Here is a 20,468-nt window from a genome sequence, read left to right as displayed (position 1 = left end):
CTGCACTTAGAAAGGAAGAAAAGGAAAAAAAAAAAAAACCACACACCACCCATGTCTCCTCTTTTTTTTTTAAGCTGTTGTTTTGTAAACCACAGCTTTTCCATTTGTAACCAGAGGCTGTGTTTACTTTAAGCCTTTGCAGTTCTGCCTAATGAATCAACTGGTACTGAATTCACAAAGGAGACTCCCTTCCCCTCCCTCCATCTGTTTGCCAAATGTGTGCACTCCCTCAGCTCCCAGGACGTGGTGCCTTCAGCACAGAGCCATTAGCAGCATGCTTTGGAATTCTCAACTGTTCACCTGACTGGCCAGTGGTATTTTGCCCTTGTGGCCACACAGAGTTGTCCAAGGGGAAGGTTCACATCTGTAGTTCTAAAGAATGCATACATAGTACTTAAGTGTATGCTATCTAACTCTGCATTGCTGAGAGCATTAGTTTGGCCTGTGAGTCTTGCTTTTGCAGTAGTATTTTCATGAGGACAGAAATTGCTTGAATTAAAAGAAAAAATTAACAGTTAAGTCTTGGGCGCTGAAGATTGGCAGCCTGTCGTTGCACAATGGAATTATACTACATTTTCACCAAACTATTCTTTATCTCTTACTAGTGGCTGAGAAATGAGTTTCTGCCAAGTACAAAATGACTGTACTATGAACTGTCATTTTTTTTTTAGGTCAGACGGCTTACATTTGCCCATGGTAGTATGGGTAGTTAAAATAGTGCAGTTTTGCTGGTTCATGTCAAGTGGACATACTTGCTCCTTTGCACTGGAGTTAAGCTTAAGAGTAGAGCAGCCAGATAGCTTCCCAACATGTTCTAAAACATCTTCCCATCATACACTTCCTCTGTTTGAGATCCTCAGGACATTTTACCTCCTATTTATTTATTGAGACCCATTATGAATTACCGCGATATTCTGTTACTCAAGGATACACAGCAATGGCTTTTTTTTTTGCCCAGGAATGCAAACTACTTTTTTGATATATTGTGTAGGTTATAAAAGCAATGATTTCTCTTAAATTTGTTTTTATGAATATTTTAATATCATCTCTTATGTACTGTGCAATTTCATACAGCCTACTAAACAGTTTCTTAAGAAGTAAGGTTCATCTCAGAAGTCTTTTGAGAACTATTAGATATTATTACTCTGTTATGGCCTAGATAAGGGACAGTAAACTATTTTTAAATATAACCCATCAAAGTTATGCACATTTAAACTCAACACACTTATGCACACACACACACACACACACACACACACTTGCTCACATCATACACGTACACAAACACACACTTACATATATACTCATACCTAGTTTAAGCCCTATCCATTACTTGTTTTACCACCATCTTATCCCTTTAAGATTTCCAACTAATATATGAAATATAGCAATTAAAATAAAGATGTGTTTTCTGAATAAAGAATAGGGCTCATATATAAAATTATCCACTTTTTCTCCAAATGGTAGTACTGGTTATTGAATAAAGCTAGGAAGATGGAGGTAGAATTAAAAAGACAAAAGAAGGACATCAGCATAAGGAGAGGCTAGAAACCTGAATGTATAGGGAGAGGAGAGCGAGCACTAGGGTTGCTAAAAGGGAGACTCAGTAGATGGCAGGGTGAGGAGATGATGTTCAGATTTAGTCTTTGTTTCTCTGGCCTTTAGAAATTTGATTAGGGCTTTTAAAGGGTAGTAACTCTTGATAATGCGGTAGGTAACTCTTCACAGCCCCTCTGCTGTCAGAACATTTGCTCCGAATGAAAATCGCCATCTGCCTCCAGAAATTACTCGGGAACCCACATTGATTTCGCCACTCCCAGCTCAGCTCCCAAGGGTCCCTGGTAGTCATTCTTTATGTCTGGGTTTTGACTTGTAGCTGTTATTGTTTTTCAAAGAGAAAGAGAGAGGGAGAGAGAGAGAGAGAGAGAGAGAGAGAGCAGAATTTTATGTCTTTTTATAATACAGTTGCACAAAATAGAAATGATTATCCAGAGTGTTTTTCATATGTACATGTGTCTATGTGATATGTGTGTTTCTGAGTGTTCCCATGTATGTGGGAACAGATGAGTGTGTGTGTGTGTGTGTGTGTGTGTGTGTGTGTGTGTGGTTTGTGTCTGCGTGTATGGAAGTCAAGTATCTTCCTTGATTCTTCTTCAGGCCTTATATATTGAGGCAGGATCTCTCATTTGAACCCAGAGCTCACCAAAGTCTAGCTTGCCAGTTTCCTCCAGAAATTCCATCTCTCTCACCTGTGCTGGGACTATAAGTGGGTTTCCAAACCCACTCAGAACTCATGAATACTGGGTGTCTGAGTTTTCATCCTTATACTTGTATGGCAAGCATTTTGCCCTCTAAGCCCCTACTATCCAACCTTGAATATTTAATAATAAATAAGCACTGGGTTTCTAGTGATTCATAATGGGTTTTTGCATATTTTGAAAATATATTTGGGATTTTAGGAGACTAGCCTATGTTGTCTTTTGAAGCCTGTTGTTTATCTTTAAATTTCTGGTTTTCCTCCAGCCATCAAACACAGACCACCTGTTGGGATCATCCTAAAATGACGGAACTCTTTCAGTCCCTCGGTGAGTGTTGCTTTATTTAACAGTGATGAGTGGGCCTTCAGGGGCAAGGGCTGTATATTCATAAAAAGACATCCAACGTCTCACCTGCTCTTCTTGTATGGATGAAAGATTCATGCTGTGGTGTGGCCAGATAGGACCATGACAAGTTGCCACAGGAGTCCTGAATTGAAAGGCAGCTGAACTTCTAAGGTCAACCCACAAAGCAAGCATTGCCTTTTTTCCCTAAGAGAATCTGTGATTTGGAAAGGCACCAACCAAAAAGGCTTCATTTGCCAGAAGAAATGTGATTGTTATAAGTCTCACCTCCCTCGTGTTGGTGTTGACTCATAGTTCAGCTTTTCATGCTAAAGAAAAGGAAAACACAGTAGCAATTTAATAATTTCAAATTTTCTGATTTAAATCCTCTTTTTGCTTTCTCTGTGGGAGATTCTTGTCAAATTAGCTTACTTAGTATCATGTTTAAGTCATAAACTGCACTTCTTTTGACAGAGGAAGGCAAGAGCTCTGCTCTTGGGCTTGTCAGTAGGCAGGGACTTTCAGCTGATTGCTCAGACCGCTTTCTTCAGGCTGACTCAGCGGCCCAAGTTGACTCCTTGGGAAACTGAGGGAGTTTCTTCAGTGGTTTAGAAAGTTTACTCCTTGGACAACTGAGGGAATTTCCGAAGGATTCTAAAGGATAGTAGCATCCTGTGCCCCACCCTTTCCAATTTCAAGAACAGACACACGCTTTTTTTTCTCTTTGACACTGGCCTCTTGTTCGGTCATTAGGACTACAAAAGAAAAGCAGGACAAAAACCACTGCTACGTCATTTAAAGACCAAGAGAAAAAAAATAGTAATCTTTGAGATTTCTTCCTGCCAATCTGTCTTTAGGAGGCAGGAAAAAATTGTACTATTCACTGGTTCCAAGCTAGGAACGTGGATTATAGGGTTGTTTTAACTAGATCTATGAAAGAGCAGAAGCAGCAAATTGATGAGGGTAGCAGAGCCTAGAAGGACAGGCTTATGAGCAGAGATGGACTGGCAGTTGACAGAAAACTGACCATCCTGGGGGCAGATGACTGTGAAGGAGAAACCCTGATAGTCTGACCAGTACTAACTGCACCCCCTTTCTTTTCCTCCATAGAGTAGAAGGTCATGAAACCCTTTCCCATCCTCATGATCCCCGAGAGTCATGGCTCACACCCCTGCAACACAGGGCAGATTAAGTCGAAAAGCAGTGCAAGGTTATTGGGTCACAGCATTGTCTTATAAAAGGTGAAAAGCAAGAAAACGTTATGCTCTTGTATAGGTGTGATGAAGCCAGTTAGAAGTCTGATTAGGCTAAGCCAAATGTTCTACTGGCAAATAGACTGAAGGAGAAGCTAGCTTAGCCGGTGTATCTCAGATCTGCCCAGTCTCTTTATGTATCATCCGTATCCTCCAAGTGTAGGTAGCACAGAACACACACCACATGAACAGCTTCAAGAGGGGATGGAGAAGTCCCTTAGCCAGTGTATCCAGGTTCCTGCCCATCCTCTTTGATTATGGTCCTTATCATCCAAGTGTAAGACAGGACACATTCCACATGAACGGCTTCATGAGAGGATGGAGAAGGTCAGAGTGACCTCAGTTTTCATGACTTGTTTTGAGAAAGAGGTCTTCTGATCTGTCCATGGAAACAGTTTTTTTGTGTGTGTGACTTGCTTTAGGGAAGAAAGGAGAAAGAGATGGGGGAATGGAGGTCAGCCCTTACTTCTCAGGCCTTTCTTGTCTCCTCTTTCAGTTCAAACAACTCAATACAGGGTGAGGCAGGAGCCTGGTTCAAAACCCATCACCTACTTGAAAATACTTTTCTAGAGCTTTCTTCAGAAGACTGTCTTGCTTTGCTTGTATCCCAGTAAGGTGTGAACAATCATTTGATTGTATTCATAAGCTGATGTGAGATTAGGAGGATTTTTTTTATTGTGAACAGATGGATTTTTCCATGATCCAAAATAAGCAAATATGTTCATTCTTGGCAGTCAGTATAAGTAAAATAATTAAGACGGTGTCTAACTCGGTCTCTTTTCCATTTCAGCTGATCTGAATAACGTCCGTTTCTCTGCCTACCGCACAGCAATCAAAATTCGAAGGCTGCAAAAAGCGCTGTGTTGTGAGTTATCATCTCTAAGTGACTCTCCTTGTTTTGGGGGTTGTCTTCGTTGTTATTAGTGTTAAGACAAAGACAAATGAAGGGGCGTGGCATGTTTGCAGATTTAATCTGGTTTTCAGTGCCCCTCATTCAGGGAGCTAGCCCTGTTGCTGTAAATGCCTCATGATTGGCACCATCAGTGTGGACTACCGAAGCAGATGAGCAATGCCACTCACATTTGGAGTACAAAATTAGTCGAAGCACAGGAAAAGTTTTCAAAAATTATGCTGCCACCCAATTTTAAAAGATCGAATCATTGAATCAAAGTAGTAGGCTGTTGCCTGTTAAGTCCTTTGGGTCCACTTAAAACTGTAGGATTCCAAACTGTTTGTCTCAATACAGTCATGTGACAGAGAAACAATAAGCAATCCCATTGCTGATCTGTCTAGTAAGTGGAACCATAAAACTGGTGGAAAAAAAAATCTCTGTTTCCTTATAAACATGAAGAATTCATTTAGTGTCATTAATGAATTCTTCCAGTGGAGGGCGTGCTCATAGGGTTATTCTCTGGTGGCCACTTTACACAAATGTCATTTTTTTTCCTCTGGAATATTAAAAAGTAAGCAGCTATGTGAATTCTTGTAAATAGAATATTGATTTATGTTTTCCAGATTCTGTCTTTGCTTGGATGATTAACTAAGGAACATTTAGGCCTTGCTAGATATTATTATGCGAAGTAATATTTGTATGTATACTTTAAAGATGGAGAGAATTGGAAAATCCTATATATGCTTGGTTTTGTTTTTCCCTCTATTAATAACTGATATCTGTCTGGGTAGCTCCGAGAGGCTTTGAAAACTACCCTCTGGAAAATGCTGTTAGAGCTAAAGAATTTGCTTCTTAAAAACAATTAGTGGAGAGTGGCTGCCGACATGTCTCATCTGGCAAAAGTGCTTTCTGTACACACCTAATGACTTCGATACCTGAAAAATTGGAAAAAAAAAAAAGAACCAGCTCCTGAAAGCTGTGCTCTGACTTCCGTGTGCACACAGCTGTACAAGTGTACACTCGCGCTCTCGTTCCCTCTCTCCTCCTCTTCCGTTCTTCTCCCTCTTTCCCTCTCTCCCTGTCTCTCTCTCTCTCTCTCTCTCTCTCTCTCTCTCTCTCTCTCTCTCTCTCTCTCTCTCTCTCTCTTTCTCTCTGTCTCTCTCTCACACACACACACATACAAACACACACACACACACACACATTATAAAGAAAGTAAAATTTCAGATTTTCCAAAGCTCAATATAAGTTATTGATACATTTTAAGTTGGCTGGTGGAGCAGAGCTGAGCAGAGTTGTTAAATCGTTCAGGGAAGACAGAGTCGGTGAGGTTAAATAAGGAAAACAAAGGGTTTTTGGTTTTGAATGAGAAATCTGATGGGCTGAGCAACAGCAGGAGATAAACCACAAAGTCTTTTATAATCCCCACAGACTCAAAGGTAGCCCTCAGGTTGTAGTGGTTACAGCAAGTGTTTCCCAGTGACCTGTTCAGGAAGCAGTTTGCAGACAGAGGAGGGGTTGTCTGTCTGCTCAGTGTGTCTGTAGGTATAACAGTTTTGAGCCTAACAATCTAGCCGTCAAGTCTAGAAGGTCTTTCCAGGCCTGGTGGGTTATAAAATGAGGATAAATGACTGGGAAGTGAATCCTCCACCAGCCAGAGACTGTTTTGTATCACAGTGAACTTGCTGCTGATTTCCTATAATTCCTGGGGTTGGGGGTGGGGGAAACGACCTGATCATGCCTCTTTTTAGCTCACATTCAAACCTGAGAGAGACAGAAGAGAGACAGAACTAAAAGATGTTTTTTAATGTGAAGTGAAGAATGTCCCCAGTCTGTGCAAGCTTAAATGTCTGAAGGGCTTTCCTGGCAGCCCCTGACTTGTGCTTTCTCACTGCCTCTGGCCACCACAGGGCTCCAGTCTGGGGCCTGAATACCACTTGTCAGATTTACCTGTTTACCAAATCAGCCCCTTCCTCTCTCATCTGTGTTTACTGGAAATGCCCTGGCTCATCTTCTGTAAGTCTGCCATCCTTTATTCTTTCCTGATACTGTCAAAAATGTCGTCCCTCTTTTTGAACAGCTTACATGCTCATCCCACCAGCTTCTAATTTTTCTAGGCTTTTATGGCGGCCCTAACACTGTTTTTCACTTGCTTGCCTTGCGTAATTATTAGTCGTTTGTTGGGAGGTTGACCTCTCTGTACACACAGTGACTTTCAGGTCCTGGTCACCTCTCATCTTGTGCACACCCCCACCCAGCATAGTGTTCTCTTGCCAGCATGACGTTTGTCATTGTTCTGCCTTTCCTCATTGGCTCCAAGATCACTTGGGAGCTACAGCAAGGCAGGCGGCTCCTTCCAACACTCCAAAAGCTCAAATTCAGAGACAGCATTGCTGGTAGTCATGGTGCTTTTAGGCTCATAGATTCATAGATTGATTTTTCCCTTAAAATCCTGTGCCTTTACCTTTTTTTTTTTTTTTTTTTTTACCTTAAAATCCCTCTGCCTTTACCATCTTGACTCTCTGTCCACTTCTTTTATTTCGCTCCCATCAACTCAAATTGATCTCTGACCTAGCAAGTTTTAACCTGTTTCTTCTGCCTAAAAGCTCTGGTTCCAGCTCTTCGCTTTTGTAATCTCCTCGTGGCTACTGTGTGGCTCTCAGACTGGCAGCTGTGTTTCTAGTACATGGCTCCTCTTCACTCCCTCCTGGTAACATCCAGCCCAGGCTTTCTTTTTATGTTTTTTTTTAATAGTGCTTGTCTTAGGCACAAAGACATTCTATCAGAATCATAGTCCTTAATATTGTTTTTTATATACTTTTTGTCTGCCTTTCCAAACGATTTACATGTTTATGAGAAAGAAAAGTCTGTGTTCTTGCCTACCTGAGCCCTCCTATAATTTCTGGTATAAAGCTGAAGTCACTTAGGTCATACTAAACAAATGATTTGAGTTTGAAGGTGGCATAGGTGTGCACCAGAAGATATGTGCAATATTTAGAGTCAGGTTTTGTGGAAGTAAGCCTTATTACATTTGGCTTATTCAAAAATTGTTACTATACAGCAGCAAAAGCTGGATGAACTACCAGTCCCCATCTGCATGGCACGTGTGAGAGCTATAAAACTAAGTGGGGAAGGCAAATAACAAAAGAAAGTTGTAAAGTTCACTTCCATTCACATATAGTTGAAAGCCCTGCAGAACTAAAAGCTATTCTGTTTACTGAAAGTAATGCAAAGGATAGAGATTACCCCCATGATCACGATGGATCACGATTATATATAATGTTATATGTTCTTTTTCTTTGGTATGTAATGGTCTTTGTATTTTTATTATTTTCTTCAAGTCACATTATACATTTCCTAGAATATATATATATACATATACATATGTGTGTGTGTGTGTGTGTGTGTGTGTGTGTGTGTATTTGCAACTGACTAAAAGATGTTTTGTAGCAGGCCATGGCAGGGAAACTAGAGGAAGCCCTGGCTGAGAGGGAGGCAGCCCCTTTATCATATAGAAGGATGGTGTCCTGTAACAGCTGTATTTACTCAACCATAAAAGCCACCTTGGATTTAGGCATGTGGACACTGACCTGAGATAAGAACAAGGGGGGATGGATAGATGCATCCAGTCAAAGGCTTGGGTACAGGCCAGAGAGTGTCATGTGGTGGAAGAGCTTAGTTCTTTGTCCAGTACTCAGAAGTTTCCTTAAATTCCATTTAGGTCAGTTCAGGGACCTTTTATAATTTTTTTCTTGAAATTTGTGATTTGGGGGTATTATTAACTATTACTAACATTACTTGTTAACACAGGCTCTTACTGTCCTAAGATGGCCTGGAACTCACTGTGTTGCTTTAGGCTGGTCTTGAACTTGTATTTCTCCTGTTTCTACCTCCTGAGTTGCATGATGACTTGAAACCATGACTAATTTTGAGTCTCATGATTTTAAGTTTGGATAATTTTTTTTCTGTATAGACCAGGGAAGTATACAGCCATTTTCTTCTTTGAGAGACTCCAAAGACAATGACAAGTAGAAGGTGTATATGCTGAATAGTATTTTAGCATGGACAGCAGAGGGAATAGGATGAGTAAATGGCTCTTGCCAAAGAAGATAGAGGCTGAGCTGACTAGATGTAAAAGGGATGATGGTCTAGATTTATAGGATTGCCTGGGGGGATTTGTTTGCATCGGGCTTGATAGTTGGGAAATTGTGAAGGGTGAAGGATGGATATTGTAAGGAGCAGTGCTGCTTGTTCGTCTCGGCTGCCTGGCTAGCTTAGCCCCAAAATAACCACACAGAAACTGCATTAATTACATCACTGCTTGGCCCATTAGCTCTACCTTCTTATTGGCTATGTCTTACATCTTAATTTAACCCATTTCTATTAATCTGTGTATTGCCACATGGCAATGGCTTACCAGCAAAGCACGTCTATCTCCGGCAGCAGATCCATGGCATCTCTCTGACTCTGTTTTCTTCCTCCCAGAATTCAGTTCCGTCTTTCCTACCTAAGTTCTGCCCTATCAAGCCAAGGCAGTTTCTTTATTCATTAACCAATACAAGCAACACATAGACAGAAGGACCTCCCACACCAGATGGAGGGTGTTAGGAAAGCTAAAGATTTGTAGACCAGATTTCAGAAGAAAGAGAGATTTTGATTTGGAATACACAGAGGTAGAAAGGTTCCTGAAAGAGAATGGTTATAGCTCTTGAGTAGGGAACAGGAAGGAATGGGAGACTGGCGTTGTCTAAAGATATGCCAGTGTTGTGACATGAGCGGGCCATCATTCCTGCAGATTAAATATCTAAGTCTGAAAGCTTGTGTGCAGTAATGTGTGCTGGTGCCTGGGAAAGAGGACATGGGTGGTTGCTAAGAAGGCTAGAACACATGATGAAGACCTAGAGAGATGCCCAAAGCCCCGGGTCTTGGGCTCAACCGTGTTCCTTCTGTTTTTGTTAGTTCCCACCCCCACCCCAGGCCAGGAAGTGATGGCGCATCTCTGTTTGACCTCCGGTGCTTCATATTCAGGAATTTATAAAAGTCTGAAACTTGGTTACGAAATGAGTGGCCTGTTTGTTCCATTTATCGCATGACTGGGCTGTCATTTTTCTCCCTCTGAAAAGACGAAATCACAATTTCCTGTGATTTAAATGTAGTCTGTTCTTTAAAAGGTACCTAAATGTGACACACTTCAGGAAGATGCATGCTTGGCTTAGGCACTGTGTCGGAGTGTCAGAGTAAATCACTGGAAATTGAAGACATGGTCATCCGTGAGATGTGGCAAATTACGCTCTGAGCCCCAGCATGGGAAACAAGGGAGGCTTTTCTGAGCTAAGTGGAGGGTGACCTGATCCAGAAAGCAGTCTTTTTGAAATTTGGCCTATTGTCACTCTATGTTGTGTGGCTGGCGTAATTAGTGTTGGAATTCAGAAATCTTAGCATTCTGGCAGTAATTGAATATATTTCTTATATTTGTGGAAAGCTGTGCTTCTCCATCTACTGTCTTTATTAAGCACGCCCCTTTGTCATACGCTCTGTAAAGAATGATTTTGCTAGTGCTCTCCAGAAGTTCAAGAAGTGAAAACAATGTATATTAGCAAGAAATGGGGAGAAAATGATAATGAAGATTCTAGATGATTCCCAGGTCTCTTATTATTATTATTTGGCACCATTTCTAGCTCGTGGAATACTTTTTTTGTTGTTTGTTTTTTTTTTTTTTTTGTTTTTTCGAGACAGGGTTTCTCTGTAGCTTTGGAGCCTGTCCTGGAACTAGCTCTTGTAGACCAGGCTGGTCTCGAACTCACAGAGATCCGCCTGCCTCTGCCTCCCGAGTGCTGGGATTAAAGGCGTGCGCCACCGCCGCCCGGCTCCCGTGGAATACTTATGCAAATTATTTTTGTTAGGAGCTTACCTTTAGCAGTGATATTGTTGACATGTAATTGTCATGTCTCCAGATTGAGTCTTTTTAAAAATTCTCCCCTATTGAGATATTATAGATGTGTGTTCGTCTATGTCATTTTAACATAATTCTTCTCCACTGTAGACAACTTGAAAAAAAAAATCATCCCATGTTGGTTCAACAACTGGCATGGACACATTTGTAATTGTACTTAAAATTCAAAATTAGTGGTTAGTCAGTAGCTACAGCTACCAAGATTCAAAGGAAGCTGGTCATTCATTTTGGCTAATTGACAAAATATGTCATATTGGGGGCTAGGGATAGTTTATTCATTAGGCAAGGAAGTCGTTACTTAAATGTTTCAAGCTCCACTTAGATGTTTTTCAGGGCCGAAAATTGGAATATGAAGATACTCATTTTACATAATGGTAATTTCCATGAGAAAATTTTAATTTAGCGCTAGTCTGTCATTTCCCGTACCTGTGTGTTGAGAATTAGGTCAATAAATAGATAGCAGTCTGAGGGTCTGCTAGCCTTTTCATTTGCAGCTAGCTGAGGAGTAGCTTGGAGTTAAGTCTTAATAACAATCTTTTTTGCTGCGGGTGGGGGCTGTGTGTACAGTGTCTGCCTCAGGAAGACCACGTGACACCCATGTGTCACGCATGCTGCAGTTTCCTTTCCCTGGTGGAGTCCTTGACTTAGTCTTCTGGTTTCCGAAGCAGTGTCTCCTCCCGGAAGAGCATCTCCCCCACCTTGCTTCCGTGGACCTCTCACATCTCTTCTATCTTATCTTTCAAGGCCTATTTCAAATGTCACCTCCCAGACAGTCTCTTCCGTTTGTTCCTCCACCAAGCACTCCTATTCCAGACGTCTGAAGCGTGAAATACTACAGTATCCAAACCTCTTGGTTGCTGACATGGAGGCAGACTTGCATACCTGACCTTAGCTGATGAGTCCGTCATGGTAAAAATACGTTACAGGGGGCTAGAAAGATGATTCAGCAGAATGCTTGCTGCTCTTTTAGGGGAACAGGGTTCGATTTCCAGCACCCACACCGAGTGGCTAACAACTGCCTACAACTCTGATGTAATGCTTTCTAACCTTTAAGGACATCCCCCCACACATGACACACAGACTCACATAGACATAGAAGTAGACATCAAGACAAATCTTTTTAAACGCACTTTATCAGTACCTTCGGGTAGATACATAAGGTATATATTAGACATAGCAGTCCTTGTGGTAGACTCGAGTCCCATCCACAGCAGCTCTTGCTGAGCTCATGCAAATGTGACAAAACCCCAAAGGTAGAGAAGCGGAAAATGCAAAACACTTCCTTTACAGCATTTCCTGCCTCAGATTCTTAGCCTGTGTCTGCTCTCGCAGACGTTTGTACATTGTTCTCTCAGATGATGTTATTCTTCCTCTCAGTAGTGTTACCCGGATGCTTCTTAAGAAGAGGTTCCTTGTACACCCTAAATGCTCTAACACTGACCTTGCCCACCATCTGTGATTTACACATGAAGAATAAAGATGGAAGCAAATAGGTCAAGACCCAGTTAATGTGAGCCCATCTGAGTCCATCTTAGCTTGTTGTCTGAGTCCATCCTAGTTGTCTGAAAGGCAGACCAGCAGGGGTAGAAGGCCTGATTTGGGCCAGTTTTGGTTGTTCAGGATGATTCTAATTTGATTCTCTTCAGGTAATAGAGAGCTGTTAATTTTCTATAAAATCTGATTCTGTTTGTTTGCCTCATTTTTCACAACTTTCTTCAATGACTTTTTAATGTCACTATCTACGTTTCTAAAAACTGTTAGGGAATAATTAGTTTGACAATGGTATGAAGAATGGCTGATTGAAGACACTTGGTTATAATTAGAACTAAGATTCAGGTTGCTGTTCCTGTTGCCACAGGTAATAAAAATTGCTTTGCATTTCAAAGAGCTGTAATAAAGGATTTTGAGTGTTTTGCCTACAAAAATGGTAAATGTTTGAGGAGATGATGGGTTACCCCAATTTCAACATCACACAGTGTAGACAGGAGACATGTATTGAAACTACTGAGTCCCTCATTAATACCTGTATCTTCAGTGTTTTTATGAGTATCACTTAAAAATAAATTTAGAAATGTTAAAAAAAATAGCACAAATGAATAGGTGAGAAGTGGTGAGCAGGCTTTCTTTGTGAGTTAAGGTGAGGTGAGCAGTATGTTAACGTGAAATGTTCTAATGTTTGATACAAGCTTAATGACCTTTCTATAATGAAAAGCACAAAGAATCTAAAAAAAAAAAAAACAAGAATGCCAAAAAAGAAGGCGTTCAAAGGTCAAAAGATGCGGAATGATCCAGAATCTACAGAGGTTAGATGGAAAATCACAAAGGCAAATTGAAGAAGATATTGGACATGAAAGAATGGAAGTGTTGTTTATTCCATTAACAACTGAAGTTAACGGAGAAGCATCAGGTTATGAGCTGAACAGTCCAGCTACATGCCAGCGAGTAGAATGGCTTGTGTTTCAGTATCGCTGTGGAAGGCAATGACTGTCCCCAATTCTCTCCCCTCTTCTGATTAGTGGATCTGTTAGAGCTGAACACAACGAATGAAGTTTTCAAGCAGCACAAACTGAACCAAAACGATCAGCTCCTGAGTGTCCCAGATGTCATCAACTGTCTGACCACAACGTATGACGGGCTTGAACAATTGCATAAGGACCTGGTCAATGTTCCGCTCTGCGTCGATATGTGTCTCAACTGGTTGCTCAATGTATATGACACGTAAGTTTGTAATTTATCCACTAAATGTACATAAGTGAGTGAAACATGGTGATAATAAACTTGGCAGTATCATTATCATCATCTTCGTCATCATCATTATCTTTGTTATCTTCATTATTGGGTGATACTAGACAAGCTTACACATGCTAGACAAGGAGCTACATCCCAGGCCTTATGTGATTTTTTTTTTAAAGTAATGTACTTTCATAATCCCTTTCCGAAAGGAAAGATTTGTTTTTACTGTGTAGAGTAAATGACTTTCCAAGTCATCAGGTCCTAACTAAGTGTAAGAAAAAACACTTATACCATGCCTCAGCTGTTGGCTAAGATCAAGGGAAAGAAACCTAACTTTTCTTTCATAACAGCCAAGGAAGGCTGTGAATGATGTGGGATTCCTCTCTGTATGCTGTGAATATCATTGGTTAATAAAGGAACTGCTTTGGGCCTATAGCAAAGCTATAGGGTAACAGAGCTAGGCGGGGAAAATTAAACTGAATGCTGGAAGAAAGGAGGCGGAGTCAGGGAGAAGCCATGAAGCCCCTGCCAGAGACAGACGTGCCAGAACCTTGCTGGTAGGCCATGAGCTGGTAGGCTCATGGTAAAATATAAAATAATGGGTTAAATTAAGATGTAAGAGTTAGCAAATAAGAAGCTAGAGCTAATGGGCCAAGCAGTGATTTAAATAATAGAGCTTCCGTGTGATTATTTTGGGGCTGAGCAGCCGGGAACCAACAAGTGGCCTATTACCACATGTGAAAGTAGCATTCTTTGTCAAGAAGCAGCTAGGAAAATCTAAGCTAGTCTGATTTCTATCTCTTTGTTCCTTACTATCTTACCTTATTATTTTCAAAAGAAAACAATTCACACCTACTGTGAATTAAAATGATTTACTGCCATATAAGAACTTCTGTAATCTTTGTATGATGATTTGAGAGTAATTTGGACAGCAATGAATAAGAATCAATTTGTCTTTAAATCTTAGATTCATTGCCATTGTGGTTATATTTGTATAAATTGTTTTTACTGATTGATGCTATAGGACACAAACCTGTGTAATTGAACTGTTTCTCACTGTATATAAAGAGCACCCTCAGCTTCCAGCTCAGCTCATCCCCCCATTTCTATGACCCCTCTGATTTTGGCAATGTATTTGTGCGTTAATCAGTTAGGAAGACTTGCTGTGAGCTGGCATTTTGGAAATGTTGGGAATTATTCATTCTTCTGGTAGGGGGTTGAAGTATGCAAAGATGAAAAAAGAAAATGAAGTCTGTTGCTTTTCTCCTGGATCCCAAAAGTTAGTTCCCATTAACTAGCTCTATGAAATTTTGCCTTTGTCAGGCTTTGATTTGAAGAGGAAAAGGATAGATGATAGTTCATAAATGTAACTGCTGATCAGTGAATGATTCTGTGTAAGATATAAATGGTGATGATGATGATGATGATGATGATGATGATGATGATGATAGCTTTAGACAGGATTTATCTATTATTTTTGTTTACTTTTTTCATTAGAAAATCCCTTTATCTTTCAATATTAATAAGTACCATAAGGTCTTTAAAAAATAATAAGGTAGTCACTGTGTGCTTGAGTGTGCCTGAGGGTGAAGCTTGTTTACTAGGAAGAATATGGGATTTACTGCAATACCTTGTCATCTAGTGTCTTCTTATATGTTGCTTTTTAATACAAAGTTTCGATTCTCTTAGGCTACAATATTAATGTTTGCATTACTGTCTCATTAATTTGCTCAAATGTTTTAAAGCCTCAAAGGAGATCTTTTCTACAGTAAATTCACCAAAAATAGCTGGTTATGTCAATATTGTCTGTGCAGTAGCCTATAAAATGGATTCACAATCCAGGAAGAGAGCTAAATTAGAACACTCAGAGACTTCATCTGACCCTGTGAAATAGGATGGAGAAGGACATCTTGATCAGATGTTATGGAGAACACTCTTCTCCCTAGCAGTGTCTGGCTATGACAACATTAGATCTCTGGGTTGCTGAAATAAAACTGTTAGACCGGGTTGCTTAAATATCATTTCCTCGTGTTTAAAGGCTAAAAGACTGAGATCAATGTGTTGGCAGGGCTGATTTGTTTGTCGTTTTCTCCAGAACTTCTCTCCTTGGCTTTTCACTCGCTATCTTCTCTCTGTTGTATACCTGATCGTTTGCCCTACGGTCACATCAGGCATGCTGAACTAGGGTCTGCTCTTCCAACCTCATTTTACCTGACTCTTTAAATATGCAGTTGGTGAGAAAAACAATGATCTAAGATACAAAGAGTTAGGACTATGATGCATGAACGTCATATCAACATAGCTGTTCTCAGAATGTATACACATGCTACTCCCCCTCTAGAACAAGGGAGTAGTACCACTTGGTTAGGACTCAACCAGTGCGTGAAATGTTGTGATTCCTTTCTGGAGATTAAATGTTGGCATAATTCCACTTCTGCCTGTCAGATGTGAACACATGAAAATGCCACACTGATATATTTTTTTAACTTGAAAGACAGTGCCTTGAAATGTATCATTGTTCCATTTTAGTGGAGAAAAAGCCTACAAGACTTACCTTCCCTCTCTGCCAGTGAAATACATCAATCACCCTCCTGGGTCAGATGGGTTCCCTTCAGTCTCACTGTGTATCTCAGAGTAAATGAATTAAGCTGAGGAAAAATCAGTTACTCTGTAGGCAATAATCTCTGATGCTCAGAGTTGACAGCCTAGGGTTCTCTACTGTGTGGGGCTTATTCATTTATCTAAGCAATGGCTGTTAACTCTATTTCAAGCAATGGTACTCTGAGTGAATCTGATAAACTATAATTTACTCCTTCCAAGTTGGTATCTGAGACATTACAGAATCTTAAGTTTTTGAACTTAAAATGCTGCCTGTGTTCAGCTTTTTCTTTAAAAAAAAGTTTTCTGTAACAGAGTTGTTCTTTGAGAAAATGTTTTAGCGTAGATTCCTTTAAGCAGAGGTGTTGGGGGAGAAAAAGAGTTTCTTAGCAAAAGGGCAGTTGCACACCCAAGACAGAGGACCAGCCTTCTTGAAAGAGTTACAATGATTTACCTATACTGACATCATTCATTCCTTCATTATGTTACTAACCCAACACTGTCATAAAAAGGCAATGAAATCAGTTCACGCAGAGGAAGGTATACTTTAGCTAGTCGTGTGAGGGATTTCAGCCCATGACTGGCTTGCCCTTGCTGTAACACAGCCATGTGGGAAAACTGAAGGAACAAAACTGTTCCCTTGATGACCAAGAAGTACAAGAAAGAGGACACTCCTGGTATCTTCTTGGAGGGCCTGCCCCTTGGAGGTTTCCCCTAGACCCTTGCTCTTCAAGTTTCTACTCCCTCCCAAGAGCACCATATGAAAGACTAAGCCTTCAACACATGATCCTTGGGGACCATTTCAGATCTAAACTCTGGCTTTGTTGTGTATTTTCAACTGTGTTATTTACTGCAATACGATGCAACCAGGACAGACGTTCCCCACTGCAGCTTGACACAGTGAGTCATGCCAACAGAGATCAAAGAATTCTAATCTAAGTATGGCTTAGAGAAGAGATATGATCTTTCTATTCTGCCCTCTATTTAACTGATTGAAAGACCGACACAATGAGATGCCAGAGCTTATCTGTAACCACCTGTTACAAATTAATCATAGTTATGGGACTAATTTGCAGTTTTTCTTTTCCCAGTCGCATGGGTATTCTCATCATATAGCTATACCTAAGTCAATCATACATTATAAATCAAGTAAACTTTTAAGTCCGAACATGGACCCAGTTCCCCTTGATAGTCTAAATTTTGTGCTCTGGTTGCTAAGTGACTTGGCAGCCATTTAACTTTGGCATCTCAATTTCTCATCTGAAAAATTGAAGTAAAAACATCTGCACAGCTTCCCACACAAAAGGTGAGTGTGAAGGGCAAATAAGCTAATATGTGTAGAAGGGGCTTTATAAACTGTAGCTATCAAATTGATTCCATTTATGAATTCACAGCCTCACTCAGTCTTCATCTTCCCAGGTTAAAAGTCTTAATTTCATAATCTTCCTTCTGGATTTCATGGAGATCAAAACCGTTTAACTCATGCTTCAGAGCAATAATCTGGAACTCTCCGTTCAGACATGTTTTTTCTCTATAGAGAATATTAGCTCCATTTGTTAGAGTAAGTCGTATTTTCCCCACTATTCTGAGATGAATATAATTTTAAAGGTACTTAGCTTCACAGTTAAACTAATTTCAGAAGTTACTTACAAAAGCTGTCAGGGGAACAGAATACTTAGATGTTGGGCCAAATCACTCACTCATACATTTTATAGCTCCCAGATGCATCTCTGATTAGATACCCTACTTGACATCAAACTGTCTAGGGTATGGTCCCTTTATGCATAGATTGACAACCAGTGGGCCTGAATAAAAATGCTCTCCCCACCCTAAGTTTTGGAGGGGCTGTGTTTCCAACCATGCCTATGTCCTTTTGCTCGGGCTTTTGTCATGACATCTCTAGACTTCTCTTTCTTGTGGGAGTGGGAGGCCAGTACTAGTGGTTGAACCTAGAGCCTCCTCCATGCAAGGCAAGTACTCTGCCACTGAGATCCATCTGCAGGCCCTTGATTTTGACTTCTTTATTAGCTGTGGTTGTGAGCCACCCTGTGGTTGCTGGGAATTAAACTCAAGACCTCTAGAAGAGCAGCCAGTGCTCTTAACTGCAGAACCGTCTCTCTTTTAAAATACTATAGATTACAAAGTCTACTAGTTCTTTTTCTATGGCTGTGATGAAACACCGTGACCAATGCATCTTATAGAAGGAAGGGTTTATTTGGGCTTGTAGTTCCCAGAGTGTAAGAATTCATAGCCCTCATAGGAAAGTGGCAGACATGGCTACCATATGGTAGCTGGAACAGCAAGCAGAGGGAGGCCACTGGGGAACCTCAAAGCCGCACTCAATAACATTCCTTCTCCAGCAAGGCCATACCTCCTAAACCTACCCAAACATCCACCAAGTGGGGACCAAGAATTCAAGCACCTGAGCCTCTGGGGCACATTCCCACTCAAACATCACACCTCCCAAACCTCAACAGCGCCACCAACTAGGTTCCAATGTCAAATACTAGTGGGGACGTTTCTCATTGAAATAACTACGCTCAATCTTATGTGCCCATATGATATGTTAGCATTTGCTTGTTGATTTTTAACTGCACTCTATGTGTGCCTTGAATACTGCTCTAAGAAAATTTTGAGTATGGACCTAAACTGAAAACAGATGGAGATTCTGAAACAATAACTATAGCAATAAGAATTTTTATTGGACTGTGTGTTATTCTCCTGCAAAAATCATTGTGTCTTACTAATTTTATGGTGCTTTTCCCATCGCCGGTATTTACTACCATGACCAGTTCTTGTGTAACAGCTTAATAATACTTTGATAGACATTGGAGTAAAGACAGCCCTGCTTTTACAGATAAAATAAATCTGTCTTTTAGCCAGTTCATAAGTGAAATTGAAATGGTGTCTCACTGGCTTAGTGTGAAAGAATTTCCTAGTGCTGATTAATTAATACATCCCATTTTTAATTACAATTTCATGCTTCCCCTAATACAGATTTCACACCTGCCTGTTTGAAATCATTCACTATTAAAACTGCAATAATTTATAGACTACATTGACGAAGATCAAAGTAAACGAGCACAGCAAGTTTTCAATTTTACATATTGAGCTTTCAATATATAATTTTCTACATAGTTTTTTAACATTTGAGTTTTAATTTATTAGTATTCTTCTCTTGGTATATAAAGTTGCATGCATACTCCATGTAACTTATGTATATATTGATTTTGCATTTATAATCAACGTATTTTATTTATAGTATTTTTGAAAGTGAGATGGTGTTGGCTATATGCTTACTGTTTTATATTCTTTTAATGTTCTTATGCTTCATTTTGTGTGGAAAAAGACTTCAGTGTATTTTTCTGGACTTGATTGAAGACCATTGATACACTCTGTCATGAAGTTGTGGTGTAGGTTTGACAGTAATTGTTAAAACTAAAAGACAAGTTGTATCTTTAACTTGCATTTCTTTTGAAGTGGCTTTCTCTCAAGAAAGTGACACTTAGCATCCAATATATATTTTCAAATGCATATAACCCATCTTATAATTTCAGGGGTCGGACTGGAAAAATTAGAGTGCAGAGCCTGAAGATTGGACTGATGTCTCTCTCCAAAGGCCTCCTAGAAGAAAAGTACAGATGTACGTAAGACCTTCTGTAGCATAGTGCTTCCAGTAATAATACCCATTCACTGAGCACTGGCTTTATGTGGCTTGCTGCAATGCCAGTTTCCATTTTTAAGAACCCAGTTCAGGGGAGGAGAGTCAGGTTTGTGAGATTTGAGAAGCTGATAATTGTAGGGTCACAGGTGACGTGATGAAGGGAGAACCGTGCACAAATATGTCAGTGTCACATCTTTAAACCTGTTATTTTTTTTATAACTCCAAACTCCCTCCCCCCTTTTTTCTCTTTTCTTATGTTTATGTTCAATGCTTTAAGAAAGAAAAGGAAAAGAAAGGTAAGAGGGACTAAAACTTTTACTAGCATTATTTCTAAATAGTTGTATTTTGTACTTTTGACAGGATAAATGGTTTTAATTTTTATTTTGATTGTTTATAGCCATTCAGTCAACCAGTGGGGACCTTTAATTCTCAACTACTGAAATAGACCTTTGCATGGTCAAGCGAGGGAGGTCTGCATTTGTACCTCTCCCACTTAGTGACTAAGAGTCGTTAGGTAGGTGCCTTGATCCCCTTGAGTATTTCTCACCAATGATAATGTTACTTCTGTTTCCTGATGCACTGAGCTGCATTTCAAAGGGTGAAAGATGAAGTCAACAATTGTAACACTAAAAGGAAGTTGCGATAATATATTGCAAGTTGCCAAAGATAGCAATGATCAAATTAAGTGATCACCATCCCCATGTGTCTCCAAACTCATCACCATGGTAACTATCTTTTAATTTGTCCATAAAAGATAACTTGTTACTGCCAAGCC

The 20,468-nt window shown here is 40.1% G+C and overlaps 1 protein-coding gene across 7 annotated transcripts in view; it reads left to right on the top strand.

Annotated features, from left to right (window-relative positions):
- The window catches only part of Utrn (utrophin), a 498,374-nt gene that overhangs the window by 421,686 nt on the left and 56,220 nt on the right, over positions 1–20,468 (top strand). For all 7 annotated transcript variants that reach the window (XM_038338349.1, XM_038338350.1, XM_038338351.1 and 4 more), the window contains 4 exons: positions 2,524–2,585; positions 4,644–4,718; positions 13,215–13,416; positions 19,587–19,672. In XM_038338349.1, the coding sequence (XP_038194277.1) occupies positions 2,524–2,585; positions 4,644–4,718; positions 13,215–13,416; positions 19,587–19,672 (425 nt within the window). The remainder of the gene's footprint in view (positions 1–2,523; positions 2,586–4,643; positions 4,719–13,214; positions 13,417–19,586; positions 19,673–20,468) is intronic.

This window comes from Arvicola amphibius, chromosome 8 (assembly GCF_903992535.2).
Source record: "Arvicola amphibius chromosome 8, mArvAmp1.2, whole genome shotgun sequence".
In the NCBI taxonomy this organism is placed as follows: domain Eukaryota; kingdom Metazoa; phylum Chordata; class Mammalia; order Rodentia; family Cricetidae; genus Arvicola; species Arvicola amphibius.
Note: the sequence above shows the minus strand (reverse complement) of the source record. Positions and strands in the feature narration are given on the sequence as shown.